Below are 21,077 nucleotides of genomic sequence, written 5' to 3'. Positions count from 1 at the left end.
TGGAAGGAGCTAGAAGCTGCAACATGAGGGTAACTTCTCATGCAGCCGCAGGCGACGCCTATCTGGGCCTCAGTTTCCAGATCTGCAGAATAGGAGGGGGTAGTCGGAACTGATGGCATCTGAGATCCTTCCAGTTCTGACACCACGATTCTACTTGTTAAGAACATGGGACTTTAAACAGTGTTACCGAGATATGATTCACACACAGTTCAGCCACGTGAAGCATACGACTCCATGGTTTTTAGTATGTTCCCAGCTGTGCAGTCTATAACTTTTAAATGCAAGTATTTTTCGGTTGCTATTCTGCAGTTTAAATCACTTCCTGCAGTTCAGAAGTAGAAATTCTTTGTGATTTTCACTTATTTTCCAAACACACAATTTTGACAAGTGGCTCCTAGCAGTTGCCTCTGACATGGCTGTTGGTGAAGCAATTAATTACAGGGTCCCAGTCAGGGTGAGCTCTAAAATAGATGTTTTCCTGCTAAATCAGGCGGGGACAGAGCAATTTACAAAGCTCTAAGGGTGCAGCCAGTGGAATCCACTAGAACATTCCTTGGGTTCACTTGGCGACTCCACCCTCCCTGGCTCATCCTCCAGCACCTTTTCATCAGCTGAAGAAAATTACCTACGTTTACATCAAAGCAAAGGGGCGGGAAGGACGCACGTGGGAAATAGAGGCTTGCAGACTTTTTTTTTTTTTTTTTTTTATCTTTGGCTGTGCTGGGTCTTCATTGCTACGCTTGAGTTTTCTCTAGTTGCAGCGAGACGGGGGCTACTCCTGTTGCGGAGCACAGGCTCTAGGCGCATGGGCCTCAGGCACAGGCTTAGTTGCTCCACAGCATGTGGGATCTTCCTGGACCAGGGATTGAACCTGTGTCTCCTGCGTTGGCAGGTGGATTCCTAACCACTGGCCAGCAGGGAAGCCCCTATAGCCTGTTCTTCACCAAGGACCTCAGGTGCTTCCTCGATACGATCTTTCTCCATCTTTTCCCGGGTTCTTGCTTGTGTGAAGGTATTAAGCACCTAGCAGTTAGGTGCCTACTGGTCTGCTGCTTGGGGACAGTTACCATCCTGGGGAACAAGTGCAGAATCACAGGGTTGTGCATAGGCATGGACACAAGCCTTTGTTTTAGGCTTTTGATGAAATCCACTTTGATGAAAGTGGATTTTCTAAAGGCTAGAAATTGCAAATGTCCATCCTAGGTGCCTCTAGGTGCCCATTTAGGTTCGGCACCCTTAAGAGAAACTGTCATGAGCTTCTTCAGAGGTCCCTCTAAACATCTCAGAAAATGCCCTGAAGATTGTAAACTTGCTCGATAAAGGAGCTCTGGATCAGAGATGGTGATCCCTGAAAATTTAGGCTTCGGTGCAATTTTCTTGTTATAGTCACCTCAAGATCCAAAAGCGAAAGTGTGTCCTTGGAGGCATACTCACACATTCTAACTGTGGAAGCCCATCCCATTCAGACTGAACAGCGCATGGACGGTGGCTGAGCTGCATACCGAAATAGAACTTTGGGACTTCCCTGGTGGTCCAGTGGTTAGCGCTGGGTTCAGGCCCTGGCTGAGGAGCTAAGATCCCACAAGCCTTGTGGCTCGACCAATAGAAAAAAACTATAGTACTCTGATCCACGACCTGCAGCAGCCTGCCTGGGAAACCACTGCCCTGATGTCTCTCAGAGCCAGGCAGGAAGGCAGATGGCTGTTTCCAGCACCCGCCCAGGAAGCTGCACGGTGACTTTGTAACGATCAGCCCCAGGTGACCAGGACCTAATTAATAACTGGCAGCTTCTCTAACTGTTGTCTCCAACTCGTCCTCCGACCCTGACAGTTCTCACAGGCTCCCCGTTTCAGTCTCTGCCTCCTGCGTCCCCAGGCTGGTGGCCTCCCGTCGGCGCCCCCCCCCAGCCTCCCCTCTGTGCCTCTGCAGAGGTTCCCCCTCCTCTGCTTGCCTTTGAATTTCTGCCAAACGTGAGGTATGGGAGCCGCCTCCCCTGCTGCAGTTCAGAATAAACTGCCTTTGCTTTTCTTAAAACATGGCCAGTGCCAGGCTGGCAGCACGGGGGCTGCAGGACAGGCTGGTTCCACCTCCTCTCCACCAGCTCTGACTTGGGACATTCCATTCCTCACTTTGGGCCTCAGTTTCCCTGTCTGCAGTGGGGGTGAGCTGTGGTTCTCTGTAGACCCTCCCCTTGATGTCCTGTGATTACAAGAGCTGGGGCTGCACTCCTCACAGGAGCGTTTCCCTGAATCCCTGCCATCTTCTGTGATTTCACTCCATACCCTCTCGGTGGCCAGGCCCGGGACTGGGGAGGGACAGTTATGGTTGCCCCACTCCACAGCTGGAGAAGTGGTGCCCCTGCAGACCAGGCCAGGACCACCGCCCCGTCCCCAGCAGCATCAGCACCGCTGCCATAGAGGCCCTGCCTGAGGCCGCTCCCTCTCCCTGCTCAGCCACGGGACTGCCCCGAAGTGCTGTGTCCTCGCCTGCAAGGTGGGATGTGACCCCCAACCCTCAGGGTTACTGCACATCCTGGATGAGGCCTCGTGTGGCCAGCCAAGCCCAGTTCTGGCTGACTGGCGGCGAGTCACCCTGACAGAGGGCCCATGTGCTGGCCCAGGAGCATTTAGATGCTCGCTGTGAGATGGAGACAAGAGAGGAGCTCATGGGAACGAGGGTGACAGGGGCTGTGCACTCAACATGGCGCCCGGTCCGCAGCAGATCCTGGAGGTTGTGGCCTCTGCAGACAGACCCAGCTGCTGCCCAAGAGGGACGGTCCATCTGAAACTACAGCCACGACAGGGGACCAAGTGCGCTCCAGCACCGCCAGAGTGGGCAGGCCCAGGGCCCTTCCTGTCTGTGTGCAGACGAGCAGCTGCAGTGGGAGGGTACGGTAGCCTCCAGAGGGGAGCCCAGTGCCTGGCCAGGCCCCTCCTCCTGTTTCATTGGTTTTGTTGGGTTCTGAGTGTCACCTACACGCTGTGGCCAAGCTGGGAGACACAGAAATGTCTGAAGAAGGTGAAAAGCATTCATGGCCCCAGCACACACAGCTGCTACGTGGTGCTGACCACACCGTAGGGCTGCCTGGATCAGGGGCTGAGTAGGACCCAGTGGATGGGTACCTGCGTGGTTGGGGATCTGGTCTGAGGCCCAGCGGTTCCCTAGGTAAACCCAGCCTGAGCAGGAGGGGGACAGGGAGGTTGGGCTGAGGCCAGGCATGGCCCCAAGCTCCTGGCACTCTGGACCCCCATGGGGTCAGCAGTGCCTCTGCCTCCCCGTGTGACCTTCTTATCCAGGAAGGAGGCCGATCCAGCCCTGACCTCCAGGCCAGCCTGTGTGCTGACTCACTCGGCCTTCATGGGAGAATCTCCTGAGTGCTGTCCCGTCCCTGGATGCAGGGCCATGCCAGGCCCACGCTAAGCGGGGAGGGAATGAGAGGTGCCTGGTGAGGAAGGGGCTGCGACTGGTCCACAGGGCTGCCCGGCACCCCCTGCCCACCCTCCACTGCTGGCCTTTCGTCCAGACCCTCACTCACCAGGGCTGGGCCTCAGTCCTCCCAGGTGCTGGGCAGACGCCTGCAGTGGGTACAGCCTACAGGGACTTTCGAGCATGTGACCATGTCACTTATCACAGCTGGGGAAACTGAGGCCCAGGATCCTTCCCACCTGGATTGTGTCCCACAGTTACAACCCAGGCAGGGTCTCCTGGCGAGCACATGGAACACCTACACTTGGGAGATGCAGAGTGCCCCTCACCGGCTGGCACCCACCCTGGCCTCAGTGTCCCGTCCTGTGGATGGGACTGCTGGGCCCGCCTCCCAGGAAGTCTGTCCCCGTTCACTCCACCATGACTGGCTGGGTTGACTCCCAGCCAGGTGGCCTCACTCCCAGGGTGGGGGTCCTTGTGCCGTGGTCCAGAATCAGGGACAGTGGTCAGTCGGGCCAGTGCCCCTGAGGACCCCTCCCACCTGAGTGCTGCCTGAAGGTACCCACAGCCCTCAGGCAGGCAGGACATCATCTGCTTCTGCCCAGGGAGGGAGCGTGGTCCCCTGAGGCCACCTGGTGCCAGCTTGGGAGGGGGACCCCGCCCCCAGGCACCAGGCCCAGGTGGAGGCCCATCTGACCCCTTACAGATGGGGGAGGCAGGCAGGGGCTTGGGGAGGAGCAGGCACTGGCCTTGATGTGACCACAAGGGCAGGATCACTCCCGTAGTACGTGTGGGGAAACAGGCACAGAGGAGGGAAGGAAATGTGTCCAGGAGCCCCAGCTGTTGGGGGCAGGGCCAGGGAGCAAAACCAGGCATGCTCACTGCAGGCCAGAGCCCTCGAAAAGGGATGGAGCTGGCTCCAGCCCCTGGGTCTCACCTGTCCACTCTGTCTCCCCCAGGGCCAGCGGTTTCACCACTACGGAGCCCCTGCCTCAGGCACCAGGGAGAAAGACGGCTTCCCGCGGCCATTGAGGACCCTGGGACCCCCGCGGTTCCGCCCCACTGCCGACGGTGCCCAGAGCTCTAGCAGGAAAGCAGGCCCGGCTATGGCAAGCCCCCAGCACTGGCAGGCCAAGAGCGGCCCAGGGCCCCGCATGTTGCCGGGTCCTGGGAGCCCAAGGCCGGCCCGAAATGCCAGTGCCCTGGCCAACAGCAGGGCCACCGAGGAACACCCCAGCCCCTTTGGAATCCCGTACTCCAAACTGTCCCAGTCAAAGCACCTGAAGGCCAGGGCGGGTGGCAGCCAGTGGGCCCCATCTGACTCTAAACGGCGGGCCCATGCCCCCCGGGACCACAAGGACCCCTAGCACCCCGTGCCCGGGCCCACACCGTCCATGGCCTCTGCCCAGCCTGGGCTCACCATGAAGGGGTTCCTGGGTCACCTGCACCTCCACAGGCACCCTGGAAGGCAGGAATGGGGGAGGGCGGCGACATGGACCCTCACCTGGTCAGTGCACCAGTACCAGGCGGCCATGATGGTCAGGCCGAAGGTCATCCCAGTCCACGGGAGGTCCGCGGTGTAGGGGTCTCGGAACATATGCATGGCGTCTGCCCGGGGCACGTGGCACGTGGTATTGGAGATGGTCCTGGATGGGACGGCCTGGGCGTAGGCCTCTGCCAGCTGCTCGTACCCGCCAATCTGCTCGAAAGCTACAGGGGCGGGTGGGATGGTGATGGTCAGCGGCCAGTGGCTGTGACTCCTGGCCCCACTGCCCTCATCTCACAAGTAACTCAGGAGTCTCACAAATACAGGAGACTCAACTTTTTCCCATTACCTTTCCCAATGTCTGGAAAGGTATGGAGATAGAGGGTTTTTAAAAAAAAGTGAATTCAAAAGACTATTTTATTTGTATTTAAAGTAATAATATTAAAGGAACATTTTGCACGTGGGCACCCCATGTCCTGCAAGCCTCTGGATGCCCATCGGCCAGGAGGGGGCCCCCCACCAGGCTCACTGTCGACTCGAGGACGCAGACGCGTCTTTTCCTTGGCACTCGAGGACTTTCCCCAGTAGTCGGAAGGGCTAATGTCCTGACCCAGGGGCTTCCGAAGGATGAGACTTTGGTGGAGCTGAGAGTGGCTGGGGGGCAGGGGGGTATGGCTCTGAGACGGGAAACAGGGTCCCGAGAGGGCAGGAGAGCCACCAAGGCCACACTGCCAGCCAGCTGGCCGGAGCCGAGATCACGTTCACCACTCCCTGTTCTTTGTCTGCCCTGGGGTCTGGGCCAAAAGTGAGAGTCCCTCAGTTGTGCCCAACTCTTTGTGACCCCATGGACTGTACAGTCCATGGAATTCTCCAGGCCAGAATACTGGAGTGGGTAGCCTTTCCCTTTTCCAGGGGAATCTTCCCAACCCAGGGATTGAACCCAGGTCTCCCGCATTGCAAGAGGATTCTTCACCAGCTGAGGCACCAGGGAAGCCTGTGGCTTTTGCTTTGTCTGTGGTCACTGCCCTACCACCCCTAACCAGACTGCGCCTGGCTGCCCAGGTGCTTTCCTGCAGTGGGCTCCGGGGACACAGGCCCCTGGTCTGTGAGGAGGCAGGTACACAAAGCCCAGGCAGCCCCAGGCCCAGCTCCCCACAGCCCCCAGCGTCATTCCCACCCGGAGCCCAGACCAGGCCGAGGTGAGCGCTCAGAGCAAAGGTACAGACACTAAACAAGGGTTCTAGAGTTTGAGTCTGGAAGAGACTGTAAAGGCCTCTGTTTGCCCTCTATGGGCTCTTCCTGGCTCTGCTTGCATGCTTCCCAGGTTGGGGAGCTCACTACCCCCGGGACAGCCCCCAAGCTTACCCCTCCCTGTTCCCAGACCAGGAGATGCTGGTCTGAATCCCTTCTTCCCACCCTGCCTTTGTCCTGCCTGCCACAGCACTTCTTGGGGTCTTGTACAAGGTTTCAAACAGTGGGGGCAGATGTCCAGGCAAGTATGTGGTCTCCCAGTGGTGTGGGGGCATACCACCCACAGCCCCACCTCCCATAACTGAGCCAGGGTGGATATGGATGGCCCTGCTTCCTGCGTCAGCTCTGCAGCCAAACACCAGCCAGCTTGAGCTGGTGACAGAAGTGCCACAGGGCAGCTGGGGTGAGAGGGGAACAAGCTTCTGCCACTCAGGGGAGGCTGGCAGGGGGCTGAGGGCCCCACAGCCTGGCCTCGTGGGGACACCCACCCCCAGTGCCGACATGGGGGGCCTGCTACTAGATAGGCCCATGGCCCTCACCTTTGATCGTCAGGATCACGGCCCCCGCCACCATGACGAGCGTCTGCAGGGCGTCTGTGTAGATGACAGCAGTCAGGCCCCCTGCAAGTGGAGACAACAGAGCTGGAGGCGCCTGGCCTCAACGGGGGAGGGACGGGGAGGCCACCGAGCTCTGGGAGGGACAGCTTGTCCCACACCTGTGCCCCTTGCCCTGGCATAGGTGGACACAGCAACCAGGCCGGCTGAGCAGCTGCAGAGGCCCATGTGCCTGGCTCAAACCGGCCAGGTCCCAGGCTACAGGAGGAGGTGCCCGAACCCCCATGGGCTAGCTTCCAGTTTCCCGTGTGTCCCCGGGTGCTGCACCTGCGATGGTGTAAAGGGCCGTGATGGCGAGCATGATGACCGTGGACAGGTAGAAGTTCCAGCCCAGGCAGATGTGCACGAACAGGGCCCCCGCATACAGGTCAATCTGGGGACGGGAAAGAAGCATGTGTAGAGGCCCAAGGCGACCCCAGGACCCAGAGCACCACGCGCCTGCCCAGTGGCCTTGGAAGGGGAGACCGCCTCACCCACCAGGGCCTGGCCTGAGCAGGGGCGGGCATCCTGGCTGTAGACAATGGTGGGCAGGGGACATTGCTGATGTTAATAAAGTCCTAAGCGCCCCCTACCCACCAGGGAGCAGCCTGTTGTTCATTTTGGCTCCTGCCTGGGGATGGAGAAGGAGAGTCCTGGAGGGCTTCCTTGGGGAGGAGTGGGTCTCAGAGCACAGGACCCTGTGTCTCAGTCTCCAGACCCACGTCTTTCTGTGTAAAATGGGTCCCTGTGCTCTGTTCCTTGTTAGGCAGGGCCCCCGAGAAGAGACCAGGCTTACGCCGGCCAGGCTGGGGGAACAGAGGGGCGCTCTTGCTTATTGAACTCTCCCCATGGGGTTGAAACTGAATCCAGGACCATGTCTCAGGCTGGAGCTTGATCCCAGGGGCTGAACTGGACTCAGTCCTGCCGTCCCAGACTCCGGGGAGCACAGGACAGTCAGGGCTCTGGGGTGAGCCTGAGAATATCAGTGCTGGAACAGGCCTTACAGACCATACACACACACCTTCACTGTGCAGTGGGTGCCCGGAGAAGGAGGGAGGACCCCGTCCTGCAGGACCCAGGGGCTAGACCAGGGGCCCCACCCCCAAGTGTCCAAACCTGCTTCATGTCAGGAAGATACTCCAAAACACAGCCTGTGGGGCCAAGAGGCTCCAAAGGCCACGGGTTAGCTGCCACATGGGGCACAGTCTGCGTGAGGCCAGAGCACCGGCCCAGCTAGGGGTCCAGCAGCCCTGCTGAAGTCAGGCTCTCAGGCCCCTGCTTCCCCAGGCTCCCCCTCTCCCCTCTCCTGGAGCAGAGACCAGCCAGTGTGGGGACGCTGACAAGCTGCTCTAGGAACAGTGGCCCCTCACTCTGCCCCCACCCCTGGCAGCGAGCCAGTGCAGCCCAAGCTGAGAAGCCCAGAGCTGTTGAATATAAGAGCAGGAAGGTCTCTCCAAGCCCCACCCCTCTTACCCCGCTCCATCAGACCAGGAACAGGGAGGTGAAGGGACCTCCCCATGGTCAGGCCCTGGCAAGTATCAGAGATGGGAGTGGCCAGGCAATGGGAGCAGGGGGCGGGTTCTAGAAAGTAGAGGAGACATAGGTTCTATCCCTGGTCTGGGAAGATCCCACAGGCCTCAGGGCAACTAAGCCCATGCACCACAATTACTGAGCCTGTGCTCCAGAGCCCGTGAACTGTGCCTACTGAGCCTGCGTGCCACCACTACTGAAGCCCCCGTGCCTAGAGCCTGTGCTCCACAACAAAAGAAGCCACTGCAGTGAGAAGCCCCTGTCCTGCAACTAGAGAAAATCTGCACAGCAACCAAGATCCAGAACAGCCAAAAAAAAAGAGGCCCCTCCCCAGACCCTAGTCACCTCGGAAGGGAGCCCTGGTCTGTGTGCCCAGCCTTCAGGCTCTGCCTTTAAGCCCAAGTGACTCTGGTCACGCCAGACTGGCTGCTGTTCCATGCTCAGCACTTTGCTGCCTCCAGGCCTCAGCTCACCCAGGTCCCTCCGTCCAGGAACATTCCCATATCTACATCATTCAGGACTCAGCCTGCCCCCGACGCCCTGCTTCCCAAACTGCTCTGCAGCCCAGGGACTTCCTTCCGAGAGTAATGGTTGGGCGGTGGGGACAGCAAGGGCATGGGTGTGGAGGAGGGACTTGGGGACCCTGAGCGGCCTCTGTAAAGGCTCCTGGTGCTGCTGGAGGCCAGGTAAGTGTGCAGTCAACTTCAGGCTCCAGGTTGTCCCCCAGCCCCATCGGACCCCTCCTTCTGCTGAACTCTGTCCTGGGGGCCCAGGCAAGCTGCAGCTGGGTAGGAGCTAAGAGCCCTGGGTCTGTGAACCTGGTGAGCAGGTCACCTTACCTCCTGAGCCCCAGGGACCCTGTCTGTAAAGTGGGGGGTGCGTGTGGAGCACCACCGGCATGGTGCTCAGCCCCTACCAGCCCCCTGGCCTCTGCAGACCCAGAGCAGGGGAAGCTGGGGTGGGGCAGGTGGGCGCCCTGAGGGAGCCGCTCCACTCCACAGAGGGGCACACAGGTGCAGAGGTTTGAAGCAACTGGCCTCGAGCCCCTAAATGACCCAGGGTGTCAGACCGGGTTTCTCTATTGTCCAGAGGTTAAGTGACCGGCCTGGAGCACACAGTGATGAAGCTCAGCTACCCTCCAGCCTTTAGGCCCCCTGGGGTCATCTGGCGGTTCTCTGTAGACTAGTGTCCCTGCCTGAGGCTGGCAGCAGGGGGCCCCTATGGTCTCTGAGCAGGCTGGAACTGGGGTGAGTCCTGGGCATGTGGACACACGGGGCATTCCAGGGGCTCCGCCCAGTGAGGTCAGGGCCTCAGGGGCCCGGCTGGGCTCCAGAGCTGCAAACAGCTTCAGCCCAAAGCCTTGGTCAGGGGAGCCCAGTCCCTCCAAGGCCTGGCCTGGCAATCAGCATTCCCCCTGCTTTCCTCCCACTTCATCCATGCAGCCCTAGCCTTGACATCAGTGGGTTCCCTCCCATTTTATAGGTGGGTAAACTGAGTCACCTGGGGCTTCCCCAGTGGTCCTAGTGGTAAAGAATCCACCAGCCAATGCAGGACATGAGGAGTTGATCCCTGGGTCTGGAAGATCCCTTGGAGAAAGCAATGGCAACCCACTCCAGTATTCTTGCCTGGAGAATCCCATGGACAGAGGAGCCTGGTGAGCTACAGTCCATGGAGTCACAGAGAGCTGGACATGACTGAGCGACTGAATGATGACAACTGAGACACCTCATCACAAAGTGGGACAGTGATCGGCACTCTGGGCTCTAACCGTGGTCTCTGCCTGATTCACCCTGATCACTCCCTAGGTCTCCACCATCTTGTCTGTAAACAGGGCTGTGCACAAAGTGTCCTCTAAGGACTCTCCCTACTTACTCCCCCACCGTTCTGGACACCCTGTCCAGGCTCTGAGTGTGGGATGTGAACTCTGCCTCAGAGCCACCAACAGGACAAACGAGCTGGGGGACCCCTTACGCCCAGAGGTTGGCCTTGGCAGACCCTGCCCCTCACCTCTTGCCCCTGTCTGCTCAAGTGCATCCTCTGGTGGGGGAGGGTGGCGGCACTAACACAAGCCTGACGTGTCACCCCTGCTCAAAGCCCCTGGGCTCCTTGGACACTCAGATCCCTTACTCACCTCTTACCAGCCCTCTGGCCTGGGGTGGGAGCAGCGCCCGAGAGCAACATGCAGCCTCGGTCCGGCTGTGTGACCGCTGGTCAGTCCGAGGCCCGCTGCTCCCTGTCACCCCCCACCGGCTCCTCCTCTGGTCCTGAAATGTCTGACCCCTAGGGTCTGAGCCCCCTGCCATGACCACCGCCAAAGCATCCCACACCACCCCCGCCTCCTTGGCGTTTGCCCTCCCCATCAGCATCCCTTTCTCCACTAGACCCCAGCTCTGTGCCATCCAGCAGGAACGCCGCCTTCTCTTCTGAGGTCCACCCCCTGTGCTATATCTGCACCCCCCACCGTGCTGAGTCCCTGCTTCCAGAGGGGCAGGGGGCTCAGGAGGGGCAGGAGAGGGAGGAGGAAGCACATGGGAGCTGTCCTGGAGGGCAGCAGCACCCCCTCTAAGAGAAACCCCTGGGGGAGACCCTCTTAGGAGAAAAGGCAGGGCCGGCTTACTAACCAACCCCCCTCCGGAAACCCACGCCCACCCAGCAGGGGCCTGGCAGCCCAGGTGGAGGCCTGGCCGAGGCTCCCGGGGGTCCCGGGGTCGGGGTTGTGGAGGAGGAAGCCCTGGACACCCCTGCAGAAGCTTCCAGGCAGGAGGGAGGAACCAGGCTTGGTCTGTGCAGGGACCGCTGTCCACCTCTGAGCCTTGCCAGAGCTGGAGCAGCTGGATGGCCTCTGGGGACAGGCTGGTGATGGGGACTCAGGAGGGAGAACACAGGCCTGGAGTGGCCATGGAGGCCCCATGGGCTTGGGACCAGCTCCCCCATCCTGGCTTCCTGTGAGACCCAGGATGTGGACAGGATGTGCCCAGGCCAGGCCCCCCAGGGAAAGGGGAGTCAGCCTGGCAGTGGAGCTGACAGCCACTTGCCACCTTGGGCCAGAGACAGAAGGCTCTGGGCGCCCCCTAGTGGGCACTCCTGGCTGGCCAGAACCAGGACCCAGAGCCCAGACAAGAACCCAGGGGCAAAGCAGGAGTCACAGGGCTCCATTCTGCCCCCTCCCAGGGCCCTGGTGCAGCTGTATGATCCTGGGCAAGTCAGTGTGCCTTTCTGGGCCTTGGTCTCCCCAGCTGTCAGACAAGGCAGAGGCTGATCAGGGGCTGTCAGGTCACTTTGAGGGCCCCAGAGCAGGGATGTTACGGCTAAGCTGGCCAGAAGCTGGTGGGGGAAGGGATGGCTCACCGATATCTTGGTGAAGACGGACAGCAGCAGCGACAGGACAGACAGGTACATGCGAATCCGCTGGCCCCCGTAGCGCTTCTGCATGTATTCAGGCATGGTGACGATCTAGGGGCATAGGCCGGCGGGCTAAACTCACTGCTTCAAGGCCACAGCTAGCAATTGGGCCCGGAGCATCTCACAGCCCCAGCACCAGGCCTAGAATTCCAGGCTTACACTTCCGATCACATGGTGGGGGGCTTAGGCTGGGCTGTAGCAGGCTGAGACAGGAGGGATGCATGGGGGGCTGTGGCTGGGGGCAGGGGACAAGTTGGAAGGCTGTTATAACAAATCCAGATGAGCTCTGGCTAGATGGGGAAGTACGAGACTGAGACATCCAGGAAATGTGAACCACCGGACTTAGTGACGCCCGGATGGGACCAAAGAAGCGGCGTAATTGAGGATGTGACTTGCAGCCCAGGTGTGCAGCCTGTGTGCTCAGGTAGATGGAGCATCCTCCTCCAGATGCAACATGCAGGTACAGTAGAGACCAACAGACAAGGCCCCTGGGCTGAGGGCCCAGGGGACCTGACTCCATGGGTCGATAGGAATGTTAAGCTGGACTAGAAACAAACCCAGAGCTGAGACTTGTGGTTTCACTTACCAATTCATGTGTGAAGCCAGGGGTCCTGCCCATCGCCACCACCCACTCCACCCCAGGCCTGGCTGTCCCGAGGCCCCCAGCTGGGCTGTCCCTGGGCAGACTCACCTCCGAGGAGAGGTAGATGGGCACAAACACCCATGCCAGGGCCAGCAGCACATAGGTAGCCTGTGGGGGTCAGAGGCAGGTAAGGATAGGGCATACAGGGTCAAGAACTGTCCCCGCCTCCTCTCTGCAGCCCTGAACATTAAGGATGATGGCCGAGGCTCAGGGCTCCCTGCCTGCAGCATTCTGTAGACCCGACTTCCCCATCAACCCTGTCTGCCTGGATCTTGGCCTTCTGGGTTGCTGGGTACTGCCTCTGGCCATGGAGGGGTGGGCTCTGATGCGCACCATCCAGCACCTATCAAGGTTGCTGCCCACCCCACCCGACTCCCACCCACAGCGGACACCCGCCTCTGGAGCTCACATTCCACTCGAAGCCAGCCACCGCCAAGCCTCCAGCCGCTCCCGAGCCCGCCAGCCCAATGAAGAGACCCGAACCCTCACTGCTGGCAAAAAGGGAGGCTCCGATCTGGAGGAGAGAGAGGGGAGGAGCTAGCATCAGTCATGCCCTCTCCACGCCTTCTACCACCTGCCTCCCACAACGGCCGCTCAGGGACCCCTGCTGGCCTAGGCCCCATCTCTGCCTCCTTGGCCCGGCCTGGGGGTGATTCTGGGTGTGAGGAGGACACAGGAAGTGACAGCAGGGATGCAGATGCAGGCTGACCTAGGGGTCAGATGTGGCCCTAGTGCAAGGAGGGGTGGGAGAGGTTGGGGGGCACTCACCGGCCACCACGTCATGTCCCGGCCGGCCAGGAAGTAGCCTCTCACTGTGTTCCTGCTGGCCCGGCAGGAGGACTGCAAAGACAGGGGCAGGAACTGGAGCCTTCGCTGGGCCAGAGGCAGGGAACAATGTGCCACTACCGTGGGAAATAGTGCACTGGCTCCCCAGAGAGTGGGACACACAGGTGACCCCGAGACCCAGCAGTTCTGCTCCCGGCTACATCCGGGAGAGCTGAGAGCAGGTGCTCGAATGACCCCCTCACGTGGCTGCTCACAGCTGTGTAACTCACCACAGCCTGAGGGTGGAAGCAACCCAAAGGCTCATCAGCTAATGGATGGATGGACGGATGAACAAACGTGCATCCACACCACAGACCATCGCCCAGCCCCCAAGAGGAAGAGGCACCACTACTTGCTGAAACACGAGTCCATCAACATGCAGGCCTGGTTCTTCCAGACTCCAACTGTCTGCTCTCTGCTGCCCAGACGGTCAGGACAACTAAGCTGGTTTGTCTGGGCCCACCACTCGAAGCTTCTGATATGACTGCTGGCTGCCTGTCCCACTACAGTCCCCTGACCTCTGCTTTCTCTCTGTGCTCATGATCCAGCCACACTGAACACAGTACAGTTTGAGGACTCTCACCATCTTGCCAGGATGGCCATGTCCAGCTGTGTAGGTGGTGCACTGCACCACCTCCAGAGCCGCCCTGGTCTTAGCCCCTGCTTTTCTCTATCGTGTTCTCTTATCCTCAAGGATGTAGTGGATGTTGCCAACGGCTTTCTCACAGCATTTTCCCTTCCTACAAGGACCTCATCTTTCCCAGCGGTTGACTGAGTGGTCCTGACTCACTCCAGCTCCAGGGGTCCCAAGCTACCTAAGTCACAGAGCCTGTCCCATTCCTCATGTACTGTGCATGTACTCAGATGTACTCTGCATTGGGGTTAAATAAACAGGGTGACAATATACAGTCTTGATGCACTCCTTTCCCAATTTTAAACTAGTCCATTGTTCCATGTCCAGTCCTAACTGTTGTTTCTTGACCTGCATACAGGTTTCTCAGGAGGCAGGTAAGGTAGTCTGATATTCCCATCTCTTTAAGAATTTTCCACAGTTTGTTGTGATTCACACAAAGGCTTTAGTATAGCCAATGAAGCAGAAATAGATGTTTTTCTGGAATTCTCTTGGTTTCTCTATGATCCAACAGATGTTGGCAATTTGATCTCTGGTTCCTCTGCCTTTTCTGAATCCAGCTTGTACATCTGGAATTTCTTGGTTCATGTACTGTTGAAGCCTAACTTGAAGGATTTTGAGCATGACCTTGCTAGCATGTGAAATGAGAACAAATGTGTGGTAGTTTGAACATTCTTCGGCATTGCCCTTCTTTGGGATTGAAATGAAAACTGACCTTTTCCAGTCCTGTGGTCACTGCAGAGTTTTCCAAATTTGCTGGCATATTGAGTGCAGCACTTTAACAGCATCATCTTTTAGGATGTGAAATAGCTCAGCTGGCATTCCATCACCTCCACTAGCTTTGTTCATAGCAGCGCTTCCTAAGGCCCACTTGACTTCACACTCCAGGATGTCTGGCTCTAGGTGAGTGACCACACTGTTGTGGTTATCTGGGTCATTAAGACCAGGAAGTAAATTAATAAATAGTAATGATAATATTTTTTAAAAAAGAAAGCCTCCACCGCAGGGGCCCCTCCTCCCCCAGCACGGTGCTCCCAAGAACACAGTACACTTGGTTGGAACGGATTTTCACATCCACTGGGCTCTTGTGGTCTTTGGAACAGCTGTGAGAGACGAGTGTACAGATCTACGAGGTGTGTTTGAGGAAACAGGAGGTTAAGTAACTGTTCTCAGAACACACAGACCCAACTTTCCCAACACTCAGCACTGGGCTGCCTGAGAGTTACTATTTAATCACAGGAGAATGAATTCTAGTCACTGTGGCTGTTACTTCCACCAGCCCCTCCCCCACCTCCACCATCATCTCCAGTGCCCCCTGCCCCCCACCATCTCCACCTCTACCTCCACCACTCGCACTTTCTACTACAGGATCGACAGCAGCAGCAGGGTCCCTTATGTGTGGTCATCTCAGGTAGAAGACCTCTCCCATTTGGGAACTTGGGACCTAGGACCAGGCGGTGATACATGTCTTACAGATAAAGACCCTGAAGGTCAAAAAGCTGAGCAACTTCCAAGGATCCTAGTACTAGGGCCATGGCCAGAGAAGATAAGAGGGGCTTCTCATTCTCCACCAGGAGAGGAAGACCACTGCCAGTAAGGGCTCAGGGGTGCCAGCCTGGGGAGCTCTGGAGACAAGACTGACTGGCTTGTGTCCACCTCCCACCCAGGATTAGGAGTAGATGGAGGAGACCCTCCCCTCTGGGCAGGGTCCTGGGTTCACTGCCCAAGTCCCTGCCCCCTGAAGCCCCGGGGTTCACCTGCAAATGGGGCTGTTGCGGGGGGCAATGCGCACAGCACCTGCATAGCAATGGCCTCACTGCTGCTGGAGCCTGTGGTGGCCTAAAGCCCTTCTCTCTTCTCAAAGGCTGAAGAAACTGGCTTATGAACTAGGCAAGGCTGGCGGACATGGCATTGTTAAAACAGAGACCCCAGGCCCTGCATGCCACTGCCCCGCCCTGGATTTGGCTCAGCTGGTGTGGGCGCAGCCAAGAACCCCTGTGATTCTGTTAGCCCATTTGACATCGGAGGGGAAGCAGAAGACTGCACACTGTGCCAAGCACCCAGCTTATCAGCTGCACAGAAGCCCCCAGCGTCCCTTTCTACCTGCCCTTAGAGACACTTTCTGTTCCTCACTTTAGAGACTTGAGAATCTGTCGCCAAAGAGAGAAAGGGGCTTGGTCAAGGTCTCCGGCAAATGTCCCCGGGGCTGGGAGGAGGGCCCAAGGGCATCGGGCCTCCAGAGAGAGTATGCCATGCCCAGGGACATCCCAGATGGTTCCCATGCCCCAGCACCCGCCCCAGCCTTTGCCACCACTGTCCTCTCACCCATATGCCCACGGCCACGTTCAGGGCAAAATACACGGCGATGATGGCAATGTCCACCACGGTCAGCTGCCGCCCAGGGGTATGGGCGTCGCTGGTGGAGTTGTCCACAGCCATCCTGCAGCAGAGCCGGCTCTGAGCGAGTGGGACTGAGGGCTGGACCAGAGCAGAAGGCTTCCTGGCAGGCAGTAAATTTATGATTAAACCAGCACGACGGTGACATTCCAGCCCACGGTGCACGCTTCAAAGTGCAGCTGGGTCTTCTCCACCCCACCCCCTCCCCTGCCCCGGTGGGGACCCCTGGGGGAGGGGCACCTCTTTACACACAAAGGAGACTTGGGAAATGTAAAGGGGTCTAGTGGACCCAGAGGAACCAGAATTGTCCCAGAAAGAAAAGGCTTGTTACCAAATACATGCAATTAAGATAAGGAGCAGGAGGGATGGGGGCAAATGCCCCTCCTCTAGGGATACTGCCATGACAGCAGCCATGTCCTTCTACAGCCCTCGGGCCTCAAGTGGACCGCGAGGCCCTTGGCAGTGATTTGCATCTCTTGGGTCACTTCCAGGCACAGCAGTCCTAGTCCTAGAACGTGCTCTGTTGGACACTAGAGGCTTGTCACATTTCCTGTCCTCTTTTCTAGACCAGGCTCAAGAGCCCCTTCCTGATCATCCCCTTGGGTCCCCTGGTCTCCCAGCACCACGGATACTGGGCCCCACATTGAGCAAGCATCTGCCAGGGGCTGGGCCACGCTTAACCTTTCTGCTCACTGACCCGTTCTGTGCTCAGAGTAAGTGCTGTGGGTCACAGTCAGGGAAGGAATCGGGAGGGTGGCCACCTGCCCCCATCCAGCCACTTGAGGGCCAGAGCTGGGCTTCGGCCCTGTATCAACCCCAGATGCTCCCCAGTGGTGGCAGTGATGGCTTGGGTCCACTATGTCCCTCCTGCTCAGATGCTTGCTCACTGATTAAATCGGTGTATGCAGCTGGGCAGCTCTCGGTGACATGGCCTGTGGCTTCACAGAGCACTTGGAGTTTACCCTGACATGCAGCCCTTCCAGAAGTGTTAATGAGTGAGTGGCTGGCACTGGGAACACCGGCTTGCAAAGCCAGCCGTGACTGTTACTTGGTAACCGAGGCGGAGGGTTTGAAGATTAATCCCCCTCACATGCAGGACTCAACCGGGAAGAAGTAAGTCGCTGCTTACGGTAAACTCAGGTAGGCCCAGACCGTCCTCCCCAGCCACCCTCACCTTCAGCCAGCTAAGCTCTCAGATGTCTTACTCATTGTTGGAAATGCATCGTGACTCAAAAGGTCACTTCGTACTGCAGAGGGACCCAAGTGGGTAATGTCCAGATTTATTAAACTGGTCTCCTAAAGAGGAAGTAGCTGAAAGAACAATCTTTGGTCCCCTCTCCATAGCCTGGGTCTCAGAAGGAAATATACCACTTAGACAGAGTCCTCCACCCCCTCCACTGTCTGATCAAAAGGCCTGGGGAGAGACGGCCGACATGAGCTGATGGATGGGGCCAGGGGGAGGGTGGCAGGGGAGGGAATGGAGAAGAAATTCCACACGGCAGTCCAATCACAGTCTACACTCTCCTCCAGCCTCCCCTGACCACACTCGCAGATCCAACTCCTCTGGGCCAGCTCACCCAGGACAGGTAGACAAACAGCTGTCCAGCCAAAGAGTCACAACTGGTGACTGCACATAGACACACCATCACCATCCAGAGTCCAGAGTTTACATTAGGGCTGATTCTTGCGGTCGTGTGTTCCATGGGTTTAGATGTACACATGATGACACACATCCATCATTAGAGGATCACAGAGCATCTTCGCAGCCCTAAAAATCTAGGCTCTATGTATTCCTCTCTCCATTCCCCCACCAACACTTGATCTCTTAGTGTCCACAGTTTTGCCTCCTCCAGACCGTCATACAGTTGGAATTACATAGTTTGTAGCTTTTTTAGATTGTCTTTCACTTATTAAGATTCATTTTAGTTTCCTCCACATTGTTTCATGGATTGATAATCCATTTCCTTTTGCATGAATAATATTCCATTGTCTGAAGGCACCAGAGTTTATCCATTTACCTGCTGAAGGACATCTTGACGGATTCCAAGTTTTGGCAATTATGAATTAAACTGCTATAAAACTCCACGTGCAGGTTTTTATGTGGACCTAAGTTTTTTACTCCTTTCAGGAGATACCAAGGGGCATGACTGCCGGATCACATGGTAAAGTGTGTTTGGTTTTGTAGGACACTGCCAAACCATCTTCCCAAGTGGTCATTTCTGTATCCCCACCAGTGATGAATGAGCTCCTGTTGTTCCATCTGATCAGCATTTGATGCTCTCAGTGTCCCAGATGTTGGTCTAAGAAGTGTGCAGTGCTTCTCATTGTTTTAACTTGTAGTTTCTTGATGGCATATGATTGAAGGCATCTCTTCATATGCTTCTTTACCATCTGTATACTTTCTTTAGTGAGGTGTCTGTAAGGTCTTTGGCCCCATTTTTTTCAGTATAAATTCAAAAGGTTTCCTGTCCCAAATGCCGCAGAAAAATGGATCAAAATATGTGGACAAGTTTTAAGAAGAAAGAATTCTGTATGTTGACATTGATGTCTATTTAACTGATCAAAAACAAAGTCCTATTACTTTGTCTTGGTGGAATTTCAATAATAACAAATCAATCCCGGAATTTTCTTTCTAAAAATCACTTAAATCTAAGCATATTGTAATCTCACTTCCAAGTTTTATGGTTCATTTTTAATCAGGTTTTTATTTTCTAATGGAGATTTAATTGTTCTCTTTACTAGTCCTTTATCAGATGATTGTTTTCCAAAGACTTGTCCTAGTCTATGACGGGTCTTTTACTCTTGAGTATCACAGAGCAGAAGTTTTTAATTTTAGTGAATTCCAATTTATCAATTATTTCTTTCATGGATCATCCTTTGGTGTCATATCTGAAAAAAACCATTGCCATAACCAAGGTCATCTAGATTTTCTTCTAGGAGTTTGTTTTGACTTTTACATTTAAGTCTGGATTCCTTTTTTTTTCTTCTGCATGTGAATATCCAGTTATTGGTGGCTCAGATGGTAGAGAATCTGTCTGCAATGCCAGAGACCCAGATTTGATTCCTGGGTTAGTAAGATCCCCTGGAGAAGGGAATGGCTACCCACTCCAGTATTCTTGCCTAGAGAATTCCATGGACAGAGGAGCCTGGGGGGCTACAGTCCATGGGGTCGCAAAAAGCTGGACATGACTGAGTGACTAACACTTTCACACTGTCATCCAGTTATTTAAGCCCCGTTTGTTGAAAAGAATATTTTTGGTCCACTATGTTGCCTTTGCTCTTTGTAAAGATTGGTTAACTATATTTATGTGGGTCTGTTTATAAGCATTCTCTATTCTGTTCAACTGATCTGTCTTTTCTTTCAACAATATTTTGTTGTTGTTTTCGGCTTTGCCATAGGGCATGTAGGATCTTAGTTCCCTGACCAGGGGTCAAACCCACACCCCCTGAAGTAGACATGAAGTCTTAAACCACTGGCCCACCCAGGAAGTCCCACCACATTCTTGATTATGGCAACGTAAAGCTGGCTTGAAGAGAAGTAGTGTGAATATGTTCTTTTCCTTCAATTATTGCCTTGGCTGTTCTGAGTCTTCTATCTCTCCAATGTAAACTTTAGAATCAGTTTGACAAAATCCATGAAATAATCTGGTGGAATCTTTACTGAAATTTCATTGAATCTTTAGACCAAATTGGAAAGCACTGACATGTTGACATGTCTTCCTATCCATGAACATAGGCTATTTCTCCATTTAGTTTTTTTTAATTTATTTCATCTGTTTTGTAGTTTCCCTTATATTTTATGCCTATTTTGTTAGATTTATACTTAATATGTCATTTTGTGGTGCTAGTGTATATGGTTTTATATTTTTATTTTCAAATTCCACTTGTTCTTTGCTGGTATACAGGAAAGCAACTGACTTTTATCCTATAATCTTGCTATAATCACTTATTAGTAATGAGTTGGGAGTTGTTCTTGATTCATATTTTCTACATAGGTGATCATATCATCTGAGAACAAAGCAGTTTTAATTCTTCCTTCCCCATTTGTGTACCTTTTAAATCCTTCTTGTCTTATTACATTAGCTTGGATTTCCAGTACGATATTGAAAACAAGTGATGAGAGGGGACATTCTTGCCCTATTGGAAAGCTTCTAGCTTCTCACCACTAAGTATGGCGTTCACTGTAGGCTGTCAGTAGATATTCTTTAACAAGATCAAGTTCCCTCTCTATTCCTAGTTCCCTCAGCTTTTGTCATGAATGGATGTTGAATTTTTTCAGGTGCTTTTTCTGCATTGACTGATATAATTGTTGTTTTTCTTTAGTCTGTTGGTATGATGGATTATATGAAGTGATTTTCAACTGCTGAGAAGTCTTGCATATCTGGGATAAATCCACTAGGTCGTGTATAATTTTTTTTATACATTGTTGGAATGAATTTGCTAATATTTTGTTGAGGATTTTTGCACCTGTGTTCATGAGATCTTGGACTTTGGTTTACTTTTCTTGTAATATCTTTGTCTGGTTTTTGTCCTAGGGTAATGCTGGCCTCATAGAGTGAGTTAGGAACTACCCCCTTTTCAGCAGGAACAGTGTGGAGCTTGCAACAATGGTGGGGATGGGGGCGGTAGGGTGAAGTAACAATGGTTACCAGCCTCTTTGTACCTTTGTAGCAAGAAGTAGCTACTTGTTATCAGAGCACGGATCTCTGCTGTCTGGAGGGGACTTCTTGCCTATCCTGGCTCCCACGAAACTCTGGAGATCGCTCCAGGAATGTGTGCAGAGCTACCTGCCACAGGGTTGGGAGTGTGGGTCAGGTATCGGCAACTTTACTAAGAGCTGGATTTTACAAAAGTTAGCTACATTTACTGTCTAACACTTTCCCTGGAAGTTGC

General features: G+C 55.2%; 2 protein-coding genes across 7 annotated transcripts in view; one reads left to right on the top strand and one right to left on the bottom strand.

Annotated features, from left to right (window-relative positions):
• Positions 1-5,379, top strand: part of SACK1G (scaffolding CK1 anchoring protein G) — a 29,444-nt gene extending 24,065 nt beyond the window's left edge. For all 3 annotated transcript variants that reach the window (XM_086358490.1, XM_086358492.1, XM_086358493.1), the window contains one exon: positions 4,386-5,379. In XM_086358490.1, the coding sequence (XP_086214616.1) occupies positions 4,386-4,793 (408 nt within the window). In that variant the 3' untranslated portion in view covers positions 4,794-5,379. The remainder of the gene's footprint in view (positions 1-4,385) is intronic.
• SLC5A10 (solute carrier family 5 member 10) overlaps positions 1-16,250 on the bottom strand; it is a 55,024-nt gene extending 38,774 nt beyond the window's left edge. For 3 of the 4 annotated variants that reach the window (XM_086358494.1, XM_086358497.1, XM_086358496.1), the window contains exons 1-8: positions 16,113-16,250; positions 13,100-13,171; positions 12,741-12,845; positions 12,380-12,439; positions 11,635-11,739; positions 7,045-7,150; positions 6,703-6,783; positions 4,931-5,136 (exon numbers count right to left, since the gene is read on the bottom strand). In XM_086358494.1, coding sequence (XP_086214620.1) covers positions 4,931-5,136; positions 6,703-6,783; positions 7,045-7,150; positions 11,635-11,739; positions 12,380-12,439; positions 12,741-12,845; positions 13,100-13,171; positions 16,113-16,226 — 849 coding nt within the window. In that variant the 5' untranslated portion in view covers positions 16,227-16,250. The remainder of the gene's footprint in view (positions 1-4,930; positions 5,137-6,702; positions 6,784-7,044; positions 7,151-11,634; positions 11,740-12,379; positions 12,440-12,740; positions 12,846-13,099; positions 13,172-16,112) is intronic. The other variant, XM_086358495.1, reaches the window with a different exon arrangement.
• Between the last annotated feature and the right edge of the window lie 4,827 nt (positions 16,251-21,077).

The sequence above is a fragment of the Bos grunniens genome, chromosome 19 (genome assembly GCF_055505025.1).
Source record: "Bos grunniens cultivar Pamir isolate PY7600 chromosome 19, Bosgru_T2T1.0, whole genome shotgun sequence".
NCBI classification, from domain to species: domain Eukaryota; kingdom Metazoa; phylum Chordata; class Mammalia; order Artiodactyla; family Bovidae; genus Bos; species Bos grunniens.
This window is presented reverse-complemented; position numbering and strand designations above follow the sequence as displayed.